The following is a 23408-nucleotide window of genomic DNA, read 5'->3' as shown; positions in this document are numbered from 1 at the left end:
ATAGAGCTGGTGTTGAGGGACCAGGTGAGGTTCTCCGCCAGGTGAACAAGGAATTTGGTGCTCTTGACGATCTCCACAGAGGAGCCGTCGATGTCAATGTTATCACCAAATTCAAACAATATATTTTGTCTTGAAGCTTCTTAATATGGTGAACAATCATGCTAATTCAAACAGATGCGCTGCATTTAGCACCCTCTCTCCGTGATCTTTAGAGTTCACAGAAACAAAATAATAATAACATTAGAAAGCGGAGACTTTCTTTTTCACCCACATCCACATCCTTTTCGAAGTTGGGCACAGCGGAGACAGCCTCCACCAGCCTTTCCCATTTGCCCGCCTCTTACTTTCCGACGTGATATCATTATCAAGCTCTCCCAAGGAGAACTTTTTCCTTGCAGTCATTTCCTCAACAAGAACATCCAGATCTTGTCTACTGAAGTTTTTGCTTCTTTTCTTTTCCTCCATGTCAAATTAAAAGTTATCAAATGGTTAGCAGCAAGTGAATTCTCGTATGACCTTTAATGTCACTAAACTAACACATCTTGCGCACTACAGTCAAAACAATGATCGCGATGCGCTTGACATTTAAAGCTAAAAAGATACATTTATTGTTACGATTTACCAGTGTTGATGTATTTATCTTATTGTAGGCTATTAGACAAGGCAACTCCATAACAGGCTATACTTCTTATATCTTATCCTAAGAACTAAAAATGTTTTTCTCAAGAACATTTTTGTGAATCTGGCCCATGGTTTCTTTACCAAATCCATGTGTGATTACACATAAATGTTTTTATTTGTGCTATTTTCGATCAACAACTGACTGTGAAGAACGTCTCTAATGTCTCTTAAAATCTTCTTGTCTTTGGACACACATTACACGGAACAAGTCAAACCAACATTTGACTCTCAATACACAGTGAAAGGATGCTGAACTAAATTGCCAATATACTGCTTAATCGCTGGTGAGTGAAATCTGAACATTTTCCAGCCAGTGGCTAATCACAGACATTTTTAATCACCTAGCTCATAAACTGATCGCATGAATCTAGATGTACCGTATCTGAAAGTCTGTATTCTTACCCACCCCTACTATAAACCCAACAACCTAGCAATGCCCTAGCAACAACCCAGAACAGCATAGCATTGCGACAGCAAGTTTTGCGTCGGACAAGCACAACTCGCATTCTCTACAGAAAATCTAGATGTCAATATATTATTTACAATATAATATATAAGCACAGCTCCTGAATAGTGATGCAGGAAACACTGGCACACAGAAACAGAGGACACATCTCGTTAGTGTCTAACGATTGTCTCAGCACCTCACACAAAACGGACAGCTCTCCAGGATGGTAATGAGTCATGACATTCAGAATATTCCATTAGACACCATCAAAACTCAGCAAAGACTTGTGTGAGCCAATTATTAAAGGAAGTGAGATATACGACGGATTGTTGCACTGGAGAGACAGCTGTAGAGATGAGCCTACTATTGTTAGGAAGTGTGTGTAAGAGACACATATAGAGATACAGGGGTATGTGTGAGCGAGTGTAACGGATTTGGAGTGGGTGGAGATCTCATTATGTATGCAAACTAGCTTAAAGTCATACCAAATCCATGTGCATTGCCACCAGTGACAGGAAATAAGGCCATGCACAAAATACATCTGCTCTTAACAAGAACACAAAACAGACAGAAGCTGAAGGGAAGAAGATATTAGGGCTGAAACAAGCTGTTAGGTGTCTCAAATTTGCCATGCCCTGTGTTTTGTAACATGGAAGCTGGTTGACCAGCTTATGACCATTTCATGACCAGCTTAAACCAGCTACCATGTTCCAAAACACAGCTACCAGCTTAAGATGGTTTTTCAACTAGGGTGGGTAACACTTAGCTGGCAACAAAAAGTTTTACAAGCTGTGATACTTGCCAGGGGGTAAATGATCTGCACTTATATAGCGCCTTTTTAACCATAGCGGTATACAAAGCGCTTTACACTGCGTCTCATTCACACGCACATGACGGCAGAGCTGCCATGCAAGGCGCTAGCCTACCATTGGGAGCAACTTGGGGTTCAGTGTCTTGCCCAAGGACACTTCGGCATGTGGAGACGTGTGGGCCGGGAATCGAACCACCAACCCTGCGATTAGTGGCCGACCCGCTCTACCACCTGAGCCAAAAATGGCAAACCTCATGTTAAATAAATGTAAAATAAGGACTGTTAAATGAATAAAAAACTAATAATTACATGATATGCCGATTAATTAAAGTATTTGCAATTAATCGCTTATATCAATATTTGCAGAGAAATGCCCAAAATAATATAACAAATCAATATATATTGAGTAATTTATTGTTTATAATTATTTAAATATATTACATTATTGTGGCCAAAAATTACAGTATTGATTAGGCAATATAAAAAGTAGCTTTAGAATGCAATATGTTGTTCATTTCCGTATTATTGAACATAAGCCTCTCATTGGTCCATTTTTAGGAATCCATTGTGCAATTAAATTTAATCTGTCCGAGGTAGACTTATTATAGCATCTCATTTCAATTGTGTCACGTCATAAACACAGCATTTAGGAAGCTGTGTCAAGTAAAACATAGTTTGAAACGTAGAAAAACACATGCTTAACGGTCAGAGATTTAACGTGATAAATCGACAGCCCTAAACGCCACATATTAACCATATTGGACAAACAACATTTTCTCAAGGTGTCGCAGATCCTTTCACAAGTAATTTGTTAAAAAAAAAACATAAATTTGATTTATTTGTATTTTGTAATTCAAAAGGACTATTTTATACTCTATACTGTACATGTAAAGTGCCAAATATTTACAGTAATGGCAGCAGATAAACGTGTAACCCACCTTCACAGTTTCATAATTAAGAAGAGAGTCAATCGCGGCATTTCCAGCCTCATTATCAGCCTTATTCATCTTTATCCTGAACTGCGTCCTGACCAAAGACACAAAAATTATTTAGAGATATCAATGCAGCTTTTAAGACAAATAACAATTATTGTGAAATGACATACTGTACCTCCATTGTGTAACAGCGATTGTGAATGCAGTGTATGCGGATAACGTTCCCAGAGTGACCATCGCAAACTGACCCCCACATTTATAATACTGCAGACAAACGATAAAACAGCTGTTAGACACTGAAAGTAAATATTACAATTTTATTATAATTACAATAAACACTTATTTTGGAAACACACACACACAGGTATATGTATATACACACATATATATATTTAACACATTATTTTTTTTAACGCATTATTTTTTTTCTCGAATTAATCACACAAAATGAATGCGTTAAATCAACAGCCCTAATATATATATATATATATATATATATATATATATATATATATATATATATATATATATATATATATATATATATATATATATATATATATATACACACATACACGAGAGAGAGAGAGAGAGAGAGAGAGAGGCTGAGATTCAATGTCGACTCACCAAAATGCCGCTGACCAGAAGCATCTCAAATAGAGTGGGCCCCAGGTTAAAGACCAGAGCACTGAGAACAAAGCTGATTCCTCGCGTCCCGCGGTCAATGGCCTTCGACAGCGCTCCTGTCTGTCTGCTCAGGTGGAAACCAAGGTCCAGGTTATGAAGATGGAGAAAGACGTTCTTAGCTATTCTTCTGATAGAGCTCTGAGCCACTTTTCCAAACACGGCGTTCCTCAGCTCATTGAAGAGCGCTGCTCCAGACCGGGATACGCCATCTGAAAACCACACGCGCACACACAGTGTGCAGGTAACTTGTAACAATTGCACACATTCACTGAAGAGCTGTTAACAGAAGAAGAATAACAGCATTTTAAAATCTAAGCCAAAACAACCACTATTTAAACCCGCCAAATTTCTGACACGGCAAACAAAACTAAATACAGAAACGGCAAAACTAGTCCTAGAGATTAAATAAAATTTTGTCATCATTTACTCAACCTAATGTCTTTCCAAAACATGCAAGACATTCTTTATTATGCAAACTACAAATGGAGATGTTGTAATGAACATCTTGGTCCGTCATTTCAATACAACAATAGTGGATAGTTTCTCACTTTAAAGCTTAAAAAAGGACCCAAAAGTATTAAAAATAAAAAAAAGTCCATGCAATTTGTGTGTCATATTCCAAGTCTTCTGAATGCATATGAAAGTGTAGCCATTCTGGAGCTTCCACGAGAATAAGTAGATGAATTAGACACGCTCCCCTCTTTCCAAAACACCGTCCTCCAAAGCTAGTGTTGAGACGGTCACCTTCTCAAGGTTGTCAAACACAACAGTAGCAAAATAGCGCCCTCAGCTGACAACTGTTATGAATCAGAATATGGCTTTAAAGGGATAGTTAACAAAAAAATTTAAATTCTCTCATTTAATCAACCTCATGCCATGCCAGATGTGTATGACTGACTTTCTTCTGCAGAACATAAATGAGTATTTCCACTCTGTGGGCTCATACAATGTAAGTGAATGGTGACCAAAACTTTGAAGCTCCAAAAAGCACATAAAGAAAGCATAAAAGTAACCCATAATACTCCGGTGTCCAGGTCTTCTGAAGTGATCCAAACGATTTTGGGTGAAAAAATGTTTAGTGAAAATGTTGACATCCATTGCACGTTTATAGAAGTGCATTTACAGCTGCCATTTGTTTCAGCTGGCATTGCATTGAAAAAAATAGACTCCAATATTCATTAAAACGTCCCTTTTGTGTTCCACATGGGTTTGGAACATCATGAGGATGAACAGGGCTCAACGCTAAGGATTTTTTGTACTGGCCCGGTTGGGCCAGTGCTTCAGATTTTAACTGACCCCTCCAAATTTTTCAATGGCCCCAGAAGTGGAGGAGATTATGCGTTTTCGGTCACCCGTTTAGTCATGCAACTTTTGGCCATGTGTAGTGTTTTCACACACAGGATTAAAGATTTAATCACAGAGTTAAAGATTTTATTATTGGCTGAATTTAATAAACATATGAATCCCTGAGAGAACAGACTTGCTACTAAATTGGTTGTGATGTGTAATATACAGTAGGTAGGCCTAATGTATGAAATGAGAATGTGAATATAAACATAAAAACCCTGCTATTTTCTTCATATTGGTAACAGCTGCTGCTATGACACTTGGAAAAAAGTGTGGACAGTGCTAGGAGCGTGCAGACACAGAGCGCACTCTCTTATGCGTGTACACGACCATGCCTTGGTGCATCCAGACCTTGTCTCATGCATCTTTGCAAGCTAAATAGAATCGCACTTGCTCGTCAGTTACAATACTGTGTTTGCTCGGTGTAATTTTTGTACTCTCTCGCTTGTTGTTTGCTTGCACTAATGTAATAAACACAGCACTGGCCCGATCGGGCAAGTGACAGTTCTAGCATCTGGCCTGAATCTCTCTCACACTGGCCCCGGGCCATTGGGCAGTCCTTATTGTCGAGCCCAGGTGAGTAAATAATGAGAGTAAACTAGCCCTTTAAACACAAGCTCTGTGTACAGCATGTGTAACATCCAATTAATTATCATAAAAAAATAACTTGTTCACAGTTTTTAAAATCAAACTTACAGTGGACGTCTATGGGGCAATCGTTGCATGACCAACAGACTTCCATTCTAAGTGTGTTCAGTGCACTTTAAACTTGTATTTAATCTGGAACATTCCTTCAATCCCACAAGTTTCCAAGGCGGGAAAAGTAGCTACAGTACCGCACTAGACTACAAGGCAACAGTGACTTCATCCTCTTCTCTTAAAGAGGACCTGATGCTCATTAAACCAGCCAGCATACATCACACCTAGGTCCAGTTTATAGCCCTCTTGACCCATGAGCATATCTGACTCCCTATACAGCGACTTTCCATCATTAACACTGCCTAGGTATCATGAGTCTTTTTAGTGTTTTTGGCTTAAATTAATGTAGGTCAAACTGTTTCAGAGAATATAGCCCATATGCTGAGATGTCTTCTCACGTCAAAACAGGCACCACGTCACTGTAGGTGAATAGTTGCCCAATGAAGAGTTTGCGACACATGATAAATTAAAACTTATATAGCGCTTTTTTTAACCTTAGCGGTATTCAAAGCGCTTTACACTGTGACTCATTCACCCATTCACACACCAATGACGACGGAGCTGCAATGCAAGGCGCTAGCCTAACATTGGGAGCAACTTGGGGTTCAGTGTCTTGCCCAAGAACACTTCGGCATGTGGAGTCATGTGGGCCGGGAATCAAACCACCAATACTGCGATTAGTGGCCAACCTGCTCTACCACCTGATCCACAGTCGCCGCAATGTATCAAATTACACAGGCAGCAACGTTCGCACACTGACAGAAGATGTTTAATTGCAAGTAGAGAATATAATGTGCATGGTGGGTAACTGTAAGACGTCTCGCATTTGGAATGACACAAGAAATGATGTTAGACACACAGTTGAAGAAACATGCCTTATTATATTTTTAAGAACAGATGACAGATAAGCCGTCTATGCGCATGTCTGACGCGCTATTTGTTCGGAGGCGTGCAGTCTCGTGTAACGCGCATGTTTCAGTCCTGATTTTTTTTTGCATGAATAGTATCGTCTATGTCATTGACTCTATGAGACTGCTGCAAATGACCTCAGACATCTCAGCTCAGGAGGTGCTCTCAGTTCAGTTCACTTTATTTCTACAGAGCAGTTAGTTGTGAGCACAACTCTGCAGGTTCACTCTACACTCACCTAGAACTTTATTAGGAACACCTGTACACCTACTTATTCATTTGATTATCTAATCAGCCAATCATGTGGCAGCAATGCGCTGCATAAAATCATGCAAATATGGGTCAGGAGCTTCAGTTAATGTTCACATCAACCATCACAATAGGGAAAATTGGTGGCATGATTGTTGGTGCCAGACAGGCTGGTTTGACTGGTATAACTGCTGATCTCCTTGGATTTTCATGCTCAACAGACACTATAGTCTCTATAGTTTACTCAGAATGGTGCCAAAAACAAAAAACATACAGTCAGCGGCAGTTCTGTGGACAGAAACACATTGTTGATGAAAAAGGTCAACGGAGAATGGCCAGACAGGTTTGAGCTGACAGAAAGGCTACAGTAACTCTGTACATTTGTAGTGTGCAGAATAGCATCTAAGAATGCAAACGCATCGAACCTTGAGGCGAATGGGCTACGACAGCAGAAGACCATATTGGGAACTATTTTTAGGACCATACTGTTCCTAATAAAGTTCTAGGTGAGTGTATATACAGACTATATATATCTGTGATTCAATCATAAAATAATACAAAAACACGTTCACCTCAAACCATGATTTGTATTTCAGTGATTATTATCATCATTACAATGTTTACATTTATAATAGTTTTTAGATCTTAATTTGTATTAGTAATTTTCCACCTGTTGTCATAGACGGATACTTGAGTGACGGTAAATGGAAAGGTGGTTAAATATGATTTGTTTTTGACTAACTGTCATTGTTTTAAGTGCTTTTTCATTTTGTTTGAAGTGCCATTTGAATTTAGAAATATACATATATTTTTATTTTTATTTTTTTTTATAAAAATATAAAAAATAAAAATTTTCTTGCATATCGCCAAGCCCTAGGAGGTAACAAATGTAATGTATTCACACACATTCAAAGTCATTACCCTTCCGAAGCAGCTAAACTGGGTCCTGGGACGAAAGGTAACAAAACACCAACATTAAACCTCCAACAACCCACAATAAGTGATGTATTTGCTCAGACAACGAAAAACCGACCGGTAGCCCATGACGGAGAGAATGTACGGATGAAGTCGGTTCGTTGCCAAATATATGTTGCCCTTCACAACTGTTGAAAAGCCATCTTTGATCTTTCCAAAAGTTGAACAATACACATTTTAATTGCACTTTTTCTGTTTTTTAAATTTTTAGTTCAAATAAAATTAAAAGTTTGAAATCAAGCTGCCTTCCATTATAGTGTAGGCACGTAACGTAAATTACCCCATAGTACCACTTAGCATCCTACCAGCAGTAATACCGGTTTGAACGTGAACATCGCACCAGTGTGAAAATTACGATATTGTGGAAAGTCTATTTTGCACTACCTTGCAGCACGCACACACACATTGCACAAAAGGCATCCCAGAGAAGTATATAATGGTCTGTGTGCACAGAACATAATGACTCTCATTAGAACATGCAGTTATGAGGAGAAAGTTAATTTTCAATCTAAGACACAATGACTTACTAAGTAGTTGATTACAGTACTCATTAGCTTCATTTCTCTTTATTTAAGCGTGCACTCCATTCGCTGTCACACGCTCCAGAATGAGCCCAAACTCGGACAGGAACTAACTGGCATTTGTTTGGTTTGGTCAAACTCCAGGATCTGAAAAATTTGATTAAAACTGATCTAAAATGTTCTTCAATTTTAGATCAAGCATGACCTGTTATAAAACGTTTATTTCAGGCTAAGGCTCTATATAGTTTGGCCATTAAGTACACGGCAAATGTTTTGGAATTAGCCTGTCAGAATTGGGTGTTCAGTTTAATACAATCATCCTTCTTTAACCCATGGGGTGAAAACATGGGAAGAGTTTATGCAAAATAAAGTTTCAAAATAACATCCTTTCGGTCTTAAATAACAGAGAAGAAAATATACATAAGAAATGTATTATGCTGTGTTGAGATCTATACTTCAATATAACTGATACAGGTAATGATTGGCAATAATATATAGATGTGAACATTAACTGAAGCTCCTGACCCGTATCTGCATGATTTTATGCTCTGCTCTGCTGCCACACGATTGGCTGATTAGATAATCGCATGGATGATTGTTAATGCCAGATGGGCTGGTTTGAATATTTCTGTATCTACTGATCTCCTGGGATTTTCACACACTTTACAATCGCTAGAATTTACTCCGAATGGTGCCAAAAACAAAAAACATCCAGTGAGGGGCAGTTCCTCAGAAGGAAATGTCCTGTTGATGAGAGAGAGAGAGAGATCAACAGAGAATTTCCAGACTGTTTGAGCAGACAAAGTCTACAGTAACTCAGATAACCCCTCTGTACAATTGTAATGAGAAGAATATCATCATATCTGAATGCTATTCTGAGATGCGGGTTGGCGCTATTTTGGCGGCACGAGGGGGACCTATACAATATTAGACATGTGGTTTTAATGTTGTGGCTGATCGGTGTATAATCACATTAAACGTATGTTTACCTAGGGTAAACATATTTTAAGAAAAATGCTAAACTATTTAAAAATAAATATATGTCCTTTTGAAGTAAAACTTACATTTCTGACTATTTAAATACATTATATAAATAGCAATGAAACAAAACTACTATTTTATCATCACTTTTATCAGTAACTGAAGGGGCGGGGTTTATCAGGCTAAATGTAAAATTATTAAATGCTCATTACACACCATGCAGCGTTTTAAATTTTTCACTTAACCACGATAGAAACAATACTGGTTATCAGTTTCAATTACCGATGCAATGACTGTGAAATTCTGGGCTGATACCGATGTTTAAAATAACAATTTGGTCGATGCCGATTTTTTGTTTGTTTGTTTATTTTGTTTTTGCTGTTACACCGGTGCATCCCAAGTTTCAACTGTATATAACTCACATTTAATGTGAACTAAACTGAAACCAAGTGTGTGTCTGACGCTAAAGTGTGTGTGTGTGTGTGTGTGTGTGGGAATCGTATCAGAAGGCAACACCATCAATGTCTGTTAAACATTGCCAGTGTTCAAATATTTGTATGTTTGTAAGTTAAACAAAATTGCAAACTGCATTAGCACCTTTAAGAGCAGATTTCTACATGAAAATCAAATGACAATTAATGTAAAAGCAATTCTGACACTAAACTTTTTGGGAAAGGTCAGTCAGCACTTAATATGCAGAGCGTTCCCAAAATGAAGCCAAACACCTGCCAGGACAGGAGCGGGCAGGACTTACAGCCAATCAACATAGCCGTTGCCATGGTTGCCACCGTGTTTGGCGCATCGCTCAGGTTCAACATGTGTCCCGACATCTGGTTGAGGCCATCCACCGCATATTTAAACATAAAGGGCACCGTCACATTGGTTATCTGGAGGACAAACAGAAGAGAGGGTGAGAGTGATGTGTGCGCGCCAACTGTTTTGATAGGTTTCAGAGTGCACTGACAGGCAGCATTAACGGCGGGCAGCGAGTGTGCTCCTGCAGACAGATCTGGAAATGCTTTGCTTGATGCATTCACTAATGGAATTGAAATGGTTATTAAAGCTAATTAAAAGCTCGCGGACAGCTGCTGTGTCTTGCCAATAAGCAGCAGGGCATTAGCCAGACGCCATTTCCCTTTAATTTGGCCCCACTCTAGCTCACCCTTGTCATCTCATGTGATTCAGACAGCTTGTAATGTAATTGTAGGCGAATGGCACAGTTTCAATTTTACTTCACAAGATTTAACTTTAAATTTCATGTGTGACGGCACCACAGGAGGATGAATCTCACAAAACCTTCCAAGAACACGTCCAGGTGTTATTACACCTCATAATCAATAGTAAGATAAAATCTATTATATTTTGCATAAAGAAAACGAAATTAATTTTAATGACCATTGGATTTTTTGCATTGCCAAATCGTGATATGAGTGGGGGGGGATTCGTGTGATATGAGCGTGAAGCGATCATCTGTGTTACACTTCTTTCGTGTCCTTGAATAACTTATAAAGTGCGAGTAAGGGCAGCCGGTGGACTTTTTGGTGCCCTCCTAGGGTAAGATGGTGCCCCCTAGGGAGTTGGTGCCCTATGCAGACTGCGTAGTCTGCTTATAGGGAGCGCCGGTACTGATGGCATACCTTATTTCCATGACAATTAAACACATTTCCCCTCCAATTTGTCATTACAGCAAGACAAAAATGTATTCTGTATTCAGGGGAAATAAAGAAAGATTGTATTGTGAAATATTTATCATGGGGGTATTTGGTGTACTGCCTTAAATTTATAATGATTGCAATAAAAAAAAAATAGATTCCATTCGTTAACATTAGTTAATGCATAAGTTATCATTAACTAACAATGAACAATATATTTTTCACAGCATTTATTAGGCATGTGATGGTATTCAGTAATATGGAATATCACGGTAATTAACATGCATGATATTGTTATAGTGGGCACTTAAAAATACCACAAATAATTCAAGATAACCTTTTAGCCAAATTATTTAGATTTTTCTGATCGCACTAGGTTTTTATCCATCAACAAATCAAGATTCACAACACGGCATAAATGACACATGCACACTCAGATGTAAACAAAACCAACATGGACGAGAATCATTTGCACTTTAATCTGTACTAAAAGGACTACGCATGATTTTCATATATTGATCAGATATTGATCATAAGGGACTTTACATGTTTGCAGCTTTGCACTAAGATTTTTGACTTAATATTTCTTTTAAGATATTTGTTTACTTTATGCATATTGTAATAATAATTCTTATGTGTAATTATGTACGTTCAATAATTATTTTTGTTCAGGGTTCTTTTCAAAGTTCTTTGTTATCTGTCATTTAAAAGGCAAGATTGGTATTGAAAATGTAATTAACAATTTTTTTATCTTTCAACCCATTTTTGTAATGTAATTCAATACAGTGATAATACCGTATACCACCATAAAAGTTAAAGCAATTGTTGTGATGTGAAAATGTGACTATTACATGCCTAGCATTTATTAATCTTTGTTAATTTATTTAATAAAAAATACAATTGTTCATTTTTAGTTCATGTTCATGCATAGTGCATTAACTAATGATAACTTGTGCAACTTTTGATTTTAAAAACGTGTTAACATGAGTTAAAAAGCGTTTTAAAAATCATGTTTGACATAACATTACTGTATTTATATGGGAACACTTTACAATAAGGTTCTATCCATTGACATTAGTAATGCATTAGGTATCTAACAATGGGCCTCATTCATGAAACAGAAATTTTTTTGTGTAAATTGATCGTAAAGCCATTTTAATGTAAATTCTCAGATTCATGAAAGTTTCCGCATTTTCTATCCATTAGTTGGTAAGAATTACATTTACACCTGCTCTCTGCTCACGTGTAAATCATGCATGAGACAAAAAAATTAATGCCCTCTAATGGAAACAATTAATGCCCCTGTTTTTTTTTTTTATGAGCTCTATAATTTAGGCTACATAATATAGTATAGACATTGGTAAATCACGTTCAGTTGATAACTTGCAGTCGATGCTAATGCTGTTAAATCCATAAATAAACACATGGCGGGCAGGTATGTACACAATACAACGGTGAAAAACAGAAAAAGCCTGCACACTGTCATATAAGCTTAATCTTAAATTTATGCTGATTGCAATTGTCACGTTCCTGTGTTGTCTGCCCTATGTTCTCTGTTTCACCCATCACGTTTATGTCATGTTTCCGTGTTGTCTGCTCCGTGTCTTCCGTTTCACCCGTCACCGATCCCGTTCCATGTCACGTTTTCCCTGTTGTCCGCCCTGAGTCTCACTGTCCGTGTGTAAAACTACAATTCCCACAATCCCTGGCCTCTCTCACTGCCTGCACTCTTCATTGTTCTCACCTGTGTCTCATTTAGTCTTCATTGTGTTTGAGTATTTAACCCTGTTTGTTCCTCCTTTCCCCTGTCGGTCTTTGTTGTATGTAGATGCCGGTTTCCCATGTTTCCGTTGTTGTTTTCGCCACAGTTATCCCCGTGTATGCCTTCCGTGTTATGTTAACCCTTTGTTTGCCTTTCGTGTTTTGTTTACCTTTTCCCATCGTGGATGTTTCCTTTTGTTCATGTTATTTTGTGTTGCACTTTTATTTTAATAAACCTTGCTGTGTTTAGATCCTCGTCCTGTGTCTACTTCCACAACGTCATAACAGCAATAAAAAAAAAATAGGTAATACAACAAGATTCCATTCGTTAACATTAGTTAATGCATTAGTCATCATTAACTAACAATGAAATCTCTAACTAACAAATCTGTAATATCTTACAGCGTTTCGGTCAAAGATCTTCTTCATGCATTCTTTTAATTTCTCTACAGATTCTTCCAGTTGCAAGTATATTATTATTACCATCATGATATACCAGAGAAGTTTCACAAATGACGCTGATGGCGATGAGCTGCGAACTGAACCAGAGAAGGTTAATGGTGGCGGACATCCTACTCCTGGCATGAACTAAAAAATGTTTACACTCATGTAAAACCATTTTTTATTGACTTCTTGAATGGTTTAATTATTTAAAAAAATTTAATAAAACAAAAAAAAAGCATCGTATGACAGCAAAAACTACGCTATTGTTCTTGCCAAATCAAAATATTACGATGAAAATGCACTTAATTAATAAAAAAACGATTTCATTACTGTTCCGTATAGATGTTAAATGAATTCACTAGCGAGTCTGGTGCCTTCATTATATGGCGTTTTCATGGCCGTGGATTGTCAATTGTGAATGAATGCGTGCACATGCCCATTCTTTACGAATATTTGGAATTATACCCTAGATTTTTTGTCATACACAAATCTGGGGCATTTGTGAATCTGGTGGGAAGGTCCATTTACGAAAGTTTCATGAATGCAATGTACAGATTTAGAGCATTAATCTTGGTAAATGTTAGTTAATAAAAATACAACTGTTCAGTATTAGTTCATAGTGAATTAACTATTGATAACTTTGAAAAATGTGTTACTATACGTTAAAATGAACATAAACCAAGATTAATAAATGCTGTAAAATATTGTTCATTGTTAGTTCATGTTAACTAATGTTAAAAAAATGGAATCTTATTTTAAGTTGTTACTATTTGTATATTTAATTGTCATGAAGTTCTAAAAGGTCCCAAAAACAGGCTTCGCAAAACATAATTCTTGTTTTTTTCTTTTCTTCTGTTTTTGGGCTGAAACGTGACCCGTGTGTTTCCGTGAGATTCCCCCAGGAAATGCAGCGCTGCTTTTGCAGGATGTCCAAAACAAGGATCTTTAACTTCCTAATTACTGCATTGAAGCTTCATTTGTGGAAGAAAAAAAATGAGCTGCCAACACCTCAGTGATAATTTCACTTTCAAACAGCACCCAGCCATAGCAATGCCCTTTAACAAGAGGACAGAGTTACACACAACAAGAACAGTTTTAGTGGTTTGATTGAGTGAACCACACTTTTATATCCAGTTTCCTTTTCAAAAGAGTTTATACATCCTTGACTAAATGTCCCTGTTTGTTTGGACAATCTTATTTTCATGAATATTTGTATGTTCTTATTTATTGTTCTATTTTATTTAGGTGTAATATTGAGAAAATAACAAGTCTGCAGTAATGCAAATATATCATTTAATTTTGTACATATATTTTTATTTGAAAACAGTGTGCATTTATAGTTGTTGTTGTTGCTAGTTTGTATGTTTGAGTTGAGAAATACACATTTCAGCATTATCAGTCATCTATTTGTGCATATTCCCTGATAACCAAGCAAGTTGACTCGTGATACCTTTTGTTTATTATATCGCAATCGTATATCGCAATATTAACCTCAATAATCGCAATATGACATTTTTCCCAAATTGTGCAGCCCTAGTTTGGAGGCAACTGGATCTAAACATTTTTAATTACTGATCTCAGCAAACAGGTCGTCACCAGAGCTCTGTTTCAAAACAGAGTAAGCTGCCTCCGTAGGCAGCATTTAAGGCATCATAGGTGCCTCACGGGACAGAGCCCAAATGTATGAAAAATGATCAAAACAAAAATTTGATTGACCATCCGAATACATGAAAATGCAGTACAAAAATATTGATTGCATTTAAGAATATCACACTAGGAGATGGAAAGAAATGTCATATTTTAATCAGATTTTTCTTTCCGGGCAGCAAATTAGTGGAAACAGAACGGAAAATTGGTGTACTGCCTTAAATTTATAATGATTGCAATAAAAAAAAAAAAAAGATTCCATTCGTTAACATTAGTTAATGCATAAGTTATCAAAACATTTTAAACTTAAAAACATTTCATTTTTAATTATATTAATGCTATGATGGCATAATAATCATAATTGTTTCCAATTATTTATTTTTTTTGACATACAAGTTGCTAAAAAAATTATTTGTGGGACTGTTGAATATATTGACAGGACAGGTAAAAATTTGAACTACTTACAGGAAATCCTTATTTTTTGAGCCCTGCAATCTGCATCCTAAATGTTGTTACTGTCACAAAACGTTTATAGTAAAACTTCTATAAAAAACAAACTTTCCCAATGATATAGCGGTAGGATAAACGCACCTTGGCTCCAGCAAGCAGCCCCAGTGATATGGCCACACGTGCTCGGAGGTCTGGTCGGTCTTTGGGCCAAACATACGACATCATTGCTCCCAGAATATCTGTTGAGTTCACTTCCTTGAGCTGCCGACAAAAATATAATAGTTTTAATATAACAAAATGTATCAATTAAACATTTTTAGATATCAAAGACTTTTCCTTTATCAGCTGAAAACTTAAAGGCGCATTAATCATTTTTGTTAGTTTGTGTCATCTTGGACTTGGACACTGACACCTAGTGGCTTGGATGCATTAACACTCAAACACAGTAATTTTCAGTTATCAGTGCCATTGTAGAAATTCACAATTCACAGTCATGACTAATATAATTAATGAGTGACAATGTGCTGTACCTGAGATTGAGTATTCGGCTGTGATACTAACATGGTCCATGTAGAATAAAACAGCTTTTATAAGGTTACTGATGTGACTGGAGTCTTCATCCCATGTGAGTGGTCATGCTTTTACAAGTTTTTTTTTTAAGGAGAAAAATGCTTTTTACAAGTAGAAAAAAAAAGTACTGAGTGCACTTTTAAAATATAATAAGCTACAATAATTACACATTCAATAGGTAAAAATATCTAGTTTCTGATTCATCACGATCTCCGTTTGAACGACCTTGATTCTTAAATCCCAAGATCGATCTTTCCCTGTATGTGGCAACCCTCTATAATGCAAGTAAATCACTCGCATGGGACCAAATCTCGTGCTATGCAACTAAAAATGTCTACTATTAGCCACTCGCTAGTAAATGTTCAGACTTCACTCAGCAGTGATTTAGTAGTATAATGGAGAAGTTATAAGCACAGAGGTCCTTTCATTGCATGTTGAGAGTAAAAGTTTGGTTTAACTTGTTCTGTGTCCAAAGATGAGATCCACAGACCCTTATGTCATTGAATAATGTCTCCTCTAATACCCTTTCTGTTTTTACAGTCAGTTGTTGAGTAAAAACGAACGAAAAAAAGCATTTAATTGTAATCACACAGGGATGCACTACAGAAATTACGTGTGCATGAAAATTAGAACATGTGCTTAATCGGTTACTGTCTCTTTAAGACAAGCAGCATCAGCCAGTGAGCGTATATAACAACAGTTGTTATATACGCTCACTGGCTGATGCTGCTAGTCTTAAAGAGACAGTAACCGATTAGCACATGTTCTACATTTCAATGTAAATACTTTTAAATAGTACAAAATATGCAAGTAAATAATACAAATATAACAAAAATGTTAAAGTTGTTGGAAGTCGATAATCACATGCGATTGTTGGAATTAACGCGATAATCACACTTTTAACACGTAAATTTTTCTTAATCGCGATTAATTCATTTACCGTTAATACAGCATAAACACTTGTTAGGAGGGCGACACCTTTGTAATGTCTCAGCCTGGAGTCATTACACTGACACACCACAACAGCGCTTCCCTGTCAGTGATAAAATGATGGAGAATGGACCTCTTATTGCTATTATTTGTTGTACAAAACAAGCCTAGATTGGACTTGTGATAGAAATCAAAGTATTTTCAGTGCATTTTAATTACCACTAAACCACAAAAATGTTTTATCCCCTTTTCACCCTATTTGGAATGCACAATTCCCAATTCTTGGCAGATCCTTGTGGTGGCACGGTTACTCACCTCAATACGGGTGGTGGAGGACAAGTCTCAGTTGCCGGCACTTCTGAGACAGTCAATCTGCGCATCTTATCACGTGACTCGTTGTGCATGACACCATGGAGACTCACAGCATGTGGAGACTCATGCTACTCTCCGCGATCCATGCACAACTTACCATGCGCCCCATTGAGAGCGAGAACCACTAATCCCAACCATGAGGAGGTTACCACATGTGACTCTACCCTCCCTAGCAACCGGGTGAATTTGGTTGCTTAGGAGACCTGGATGGAGGCATGCCAAGGAACTCTTTACTCGATGAGTAATCCATCCGGCTCCAGGGGGTTAATTAAACGAAGCGATGCATTTTTGTAAGAAAAATATCAATATTTTCCTTACAAAGTGGTGCTGAGTTACCCAGGCCCAAGCACGGCAAGTCTTAATGATCACTCCACTTTTCACATGGAGTTCAAAGCACCGCTGGATGCTGGTATCGACGCAAATCATGAACGCAGCTTCAGTATTGTTGTAGGAAAGCAGATACCCACAGTCTACTGGCAGATTAATAGTGTGGATGATGAGATTTTAAGAGATTTAATAAACTAAACCTATGGGGAATAATTCTTTCAATAATTCAACCTCCCAATTAGACTTTGGGAAACATTTAATGTTACTTTAATACGTCACATTATATTGTTGAAGGCTTTGTTTGTAAAATGTTATTTTTCCTTTATATTTTGTTTTGTTTTATTTCCTGAGATGGAAATAAATGCATTTTGACAGGAAAATATGTATATATGGTGTCAAATTTCAGCATTTTCAGTCGTGATTAACTAAAACATTTTTTTTTATAAAAGTAATTAAAACGCAATACATTTTGATCGACTGACAGCACAAAAAAAATAAAAAATATGCAACATAATAATGCAATTTCAAGACAATAATTGATGGAATAGACTGAATTTAAAACAAAAATAAAAACCAAAACATGATCAATTTGATTGAAAACTAATGATAAAAAATTTAATTGTAAAATGTATATTTTATATAAAAATTTGTAAAAACATGAATTGGTTAATGGGTAGTTACTTTAACATATGCAGTAAAAACGAATACAAATGATTAACAAGATAATACATGTAATTTTGCGGTAAACATTAAAAAAAATGTTTTAGACTTTATCATAAAATGTATATTATGTTTATCAAGAGAATACATGTGCTCTTACAGTTAACTATTGTTAAAATTACAATCATCAGACATACCCAGAAGTCTCTGCGTGACCCTTTTAATTATATTTTATGGGAATAGTTATGTTTCTTATTTTTAATATCAGTTATATACATGAGGGTGTTCGGTGTTATATTTGATGAGTTTAGTTCATTCATTTAGTGTCACATGTTACCCTGATGGTGCTTTGTGTTTGTGTAAATAACACTGTGCACCACTTCTACATGCGTATTATTCTCTAAATGAACTCATGAATGAAATTAAGTCATCATGTGGCCTTTTGTCATTTTACTACGGTGATAAACAATACATTTGCATAAAGTGAAAAGCAGACTTTTATATTTCCAGAAGGATAGTATATCAAGTTTATTTCATTTAATAATATTACAAATTTTAACAAAATTACACCCCATAAAGCCTGAAGCAGTCACTGTATTTTTTTTCACTAAATTTCTGGCAATCACAGCAGCCAGTATTTTAGAGTAAATGTAAAAAAAAATTTTTTAAACCGTGATAGCATCAGCATCTGTTGTCGGGGGCAACTTCAGTGACGTGACGTACTTCAGAGTGAAACAAGATATTAAACAAGAAAAAAGTAGGGCCGGACTTGGTTTTATCCATTGTAATTGACAGATCCTGTAGTTGTAGAGGAGGGGCTGAAAAGTAAGAGGGCTTTGTGACATCAGCCAAAAAGGAAAGTTCTTGCAAAGGCAGAGCAAGTTTTATGTTTAAAATAACATGAATTGATGAATTGTTCACCAAGTAGCCTAGGAATGTACATTTAGAAAGTAAATAGGGTCAACTTTGACCCCAATTCCATGTTGACTTTAAAGTGTGTTCTGAACAGGAGCTTCAGAAATCATCTTACCACATTTTTGGGATCTGCATTGAGTCCACCTCCTGCATGTCCATGCCAGCAATGTCTCTCTAGGACCTGTAGATGCTGGAAAACACTGATTCAAATGAGTTTCCAAATACCTATAATATTTCACTACTTTGCATTTCAGACACTGAGATTCGACAGTTAAGATATACAGTTTAAGAAAAAATAAATAAATAAATAACATTTTCTTAATATACATTATGTCACTTACTTTTACTGTTTCCAGGATCTGTCGACTGTTGTGACCTCTGTTGACAGCCCATGTCGATGATGCAAGGTTTGGACTTGATAGCTTTAAAAAAGTGAAGAGATGTGAGATTAAGTTTATGTTTGTAGTGGAGCGCTCTAAAGCACATTCAATACTTCAGTGGGACTTAAAGGTTAGTTCACCCAAAAATGAAAATAATCCCATCATTTTCTCACCCTCAAGACATCCTAGGTGTATATGACTTTCTTCTTTCAGTCAAACACAATCAGAGTCATATTAAAATATATCCTGGCTCTTCCAAGCTTTATAATGGGAGTGAATGGTACCTTAGATTTTGAAGCTCAAAAATGCACATCCATCCATCAAAACAGTAATCCATACGGCTCCAGGGAGTTAACTAACCAAAGCGATGCATTTTTGTAAGAAAAATATCAATATTTTCCTTACAAAGTGGTGATGGTGTAGTGGGTTGGTAATCAGAAGATCCCCACAGCCACTAACCACCATTGTGTCCTTGAGCAAGGCACTTAACTCCAGGTTGCTCCGGGGAGATTGTCCCTGTAATAAGTCGCTTTGGATAAAAGCGTCTGCCAAATGCATAAATGTCAATGTAAATATTTATAACTTTATAAACTATAAATCGGTAATGGCCATCCGCGCATTCACAAGAGAGTCCAGTTCCGTTGTTTGATACAGGCGTAGCACAAGCTCCGTTGTTTACAGCAAAGGAAAACGGCAAAAAGACAAGTTGTTTTACCTATACTATAGATTTGTATTAGTCTTAAAATGGTGCATTCGTGCTTCTATCCAGTCATTCCAATCGTCCAATCATGGCAGCAAATACTCTCAGCACCTGTTGGCATTACCTCGAATTTCCTGCATGAGTGCCACCATGTCTCCCGTACTCTCCGTCAACCAGATTCATTTGTTTGTGCAGCCGCTGCTGCTGCCTCCACCATCTCCCAGAGTTCCTGGTTGGGCAAAAAAATGTAATCTCCTCTTCTCTTATATCGCAATCCTCCAACATTTTTCTTTAAAAATCCTCGTCGTTGTCTTCTAATTCTTGACCAAAGTTTTGTTTTGCTCTATTCTCTAGTTTCCGCTTTTGTGACTTTTCACAGGAGCTTACGCTACGCCTACGTCATACGCCAGAACTGGACTCTCTTGTGAATGCGCGGACGGCCGTTACTGGAAGCCAGTGATTATAGTATATAAAGTTATAGATATGGATATTTTTCTTACCAAAACGCATCGCTTTGCTTCAGAAGGCCTTTATTAACTCTTTCCCCGCCAGCGTTTTTAAAAAAAAAAGATGCCAGCCACCGCCAGGGTTTTTGACGATTTTCGCTAAATTTTAATGGCCCGCAGAATAATTTCTTCCATGAATATATGAAGATGCTATATATCAAAATAAAGATCTGGGCCTCTGCTTTTAGGCAAAAAAACGATTTTTTTTTATCTTCATTTGTTCTTTTTTTATTGCGACTTGAACAGAGGTAGGTTTTGTCAAAAAACAACATTTCAGACAAAAAGCTGATAAAAAGGCATGTTTATGTCTGATATTTTGAGCTTCTCATACTCCACTTCTTCATGTTTGAGACGATCGCAGTCTGTTTCTTTGATCAAAGAGTTGCGTACTCTTTCAAAACATGCGCAGGGGTCTTCCTTACCGTATAACACCTAAAACACGGAAACCCGGAAAATTCTGTGTTTGGCGGGGAAGCGTTTTTTCATAAAACACGGAAAATTCTGTGTTTGGCGGGGAAAGAGTTAACCCCCTGGAGCCACATGGATTACTTTTTTGATGGATTGATGTGCTTTTTTGGGCTTCAAAATCTAAGGTACCATCCACTCCCATTATAAAGCATGGAAGAGCCAGGATATTTTTTAATATAACTCCGGACAATTTTCATTTTTGGGTGAACTAACTCTTTAAATATAGACATTCACAGTAGCGCCATCTTTGAATTTTGACATGAATGAAAACGAGGCTGTGAGGAATAGACTTGAAGTCCCTCAATGACATGCACTGTATTAGGGGGTGTAACGATCCATCGACATAGATCAATGCATCGATCAAATCACCAACGATATGATGCATTGATTCAACGTAAGAGTAAACATCGATGTATATTTGTTTTTAAGATGCACCTTTATTTTGAAATTCTCTTTCCAGACACGTCCGTACGCATTTCCATCAGGCGATGCAGCAACCATGTGATATTCCATCGATCAATCAAATAATTTATGATCACATTCATGTGACTATTTTTTGTATTATTACGTTTTCTGCATTATTTTTTCAACAACTGAAGTACCTTATTTTGTAGTGGATGTCCTAATCAGGATACTGATTTGCACTTTCCAGAGAGCTCAATAAAATATTCAAATTATAATTTGGTTGCATTTGTGAGATAATAAATGTAATTGATTCATAAAATATAAGCACATAATATCAATCACAGGCCCCTGAATCGAAATCGTAATGTGGCGGACTTTGAGGTATCCGAAAAAAATCTGATCGCTGGCTAAGAGAATCGATATAAGATCGTATGGTGATGAAAATTGCGATTTACATCCTTAATCTATATGCAAAACCTAGATTGCATCTAATTTACCACAAGTAAATTAGATGCTTTTTGTCAACTGAAATTTCTTGTAAAGATTTTTCAGTGTTTTGTCAGCAGAACGATCCAAAACACTTTAACCCTCTTCTGGCGTTTGGGTAATTTTTGACCCATTTTGGCCCATTTTGACCACAATACCTCCTGAGCCTTACCAATTAATTTGCATTGAAGCAAAAGGGACCACACATCCTTAGGCCAATGGAGGGAAGATGCGATACGCTCAAATGCGCTGAAGTACGTATCCACCTCCATTTCTCTAAATGGAGGCACTAGAACAATATGTTTGCTAACATCGAAGGTTGGAGAATGATCTCCCAGAGATACCGCCACAGAAGCCTCAGCACGGGGTGACCGCCCAGCCGACTCAGAGGCCACCTTCCGTGCCTCTAGCTCCAGCTGTCGCAGCTTCACCTCCTTCTCAGCTTCTACCTCAAGCCTGTGCATTTCGAGCTTCAAGTCCAACTCAGCCTGATGCGCCTGGGCCCTTTCTTGTGCCTCATACTGTAAACGAGCCAGACGGACTCTCAAGCCCGTTCCCAGACCCAACAGAAGCAGGGAGGGCCGGATCAAAAGCGGCAAGGCGGCCTTAGTATCCGCCCGACATCAACCTCGGCAACTGTCTCGCTCCGCTCTTAGATCCGATACCCCCTCACTAGAAACCAGCGCCAGCACCAAGTGGCCCGGTCTCTCGAATATTTACGCCAGGTCTCGAAAAATGTTGATCTCCACCAACCTCTCGAATATAGCACTCTTAATATTTTTCTTGAGAGCTTGCCTCCCCACAGGAATTTTGTAGTGGTCCGCAATCTTCAGTAAGTCATCTTTTCGACAATGATCAAACTGCTCTAAGGAAGGATGCTCAACAAACGACTGTAGATTAAACAAAACCATCATTACTAACGTTACGAACCAAACCACAGTTAACAAAATACCACGCATCCGGCTACCCTGGAAAATACAGAGTCTTAGCACAAATCACTTTGCTACCAATACAAACACAGTCCATACATATTCCTCTCAATGTCGTGTGATGGGTGTTAAATATCCCGGATGAGCCCCCAATTGTTACGACCCCCGAACTAGTCTAGGGGTTCGGGAGTCCAACATTTCGATGCGACATTAAAGAGGTATATATATATAAGCCATGGTTTGTACAAAAGACCCAAGAATCCAACTCACTGTGCAAAAAGCCAACACCTTTATTCAGTATAACAAGGTCAATGGCAAAAGTGAAGTGAACCAATCTATGACAAACATAGATTAATAGATAGATATATATATAGGGATGCAGAATTTATGTAAGATAAGTTGATCATCACAAAAATAAAAAGATAGACGTGGACGGCGCCAAAGAAAAGAAATAACAAAACCAAACGAAGTCTAGCTGTTAAATAACCTCTGATCCTCACTAAGAAAATAAAGAAGAAAACAAATAATCTTCAGCGTCCAAGACGCCCTACCTAATCTCCACT

General features: G+C 37.3%; 1 protein-coding gene across 1 annotated transcript in view; it reads right to left on the bottom strand.

Moving 5' to 3' along the window:
- The window catches only part of LOC127659724 (iron-sulfur clusters transporter ABCB7, mitochondrial-like), a 46416-nt gene that overhangs the window by 21524 nt on the left and 1484 nt on the right, over positions 1-23408 (bottom strand). The window contains exons 2-8 of the mRNA XM_052149673.1: positions 19313-19393; positions 19087-19161; positions 15339-15458; positions 9998-10130; positions 3503-3771; positions 3051-3139; positions 2879-2966 (exon numbers count right to left, since the gene is read on the bottom strand). Of these exons, the coding sequence (XP_052005633.1) occupies positions 2879-2966; positions 3051-3139; positions 3503-3771; positions 9998-10130; positions 15339-15458; positions 19087-19161; positions 19313-19393 (855 nt within the window). The remainder of the gene's footprint in view (positions 1-2878; positions 2967-3050; positions 3140-3502; positions 3772-9997; positions 10131-15338; positions 15459-19086; positions 19162-19312; positions 19394-23408) is intronic.

This window comes from Xyrauchen texanus, chromosome 19 (assembly GCF_025860055.1).
Source record: "Xyrauchen texanus isolate HMW12.3.18 chromosome 19, RBS_HiC_50CHRs, whole genome shotgun sequence".
NCBI classification, from domain to species: domain Eukaryota; kingdom Metazoa; phylum Chordata; class Actinopteri; order Cypriniformes; family Catostomidae; genus Xyrauchen; species Xyrauchen texanus.
This window is presented reverse-complemented; position numbering and strand designations above follow the sequence as displayed.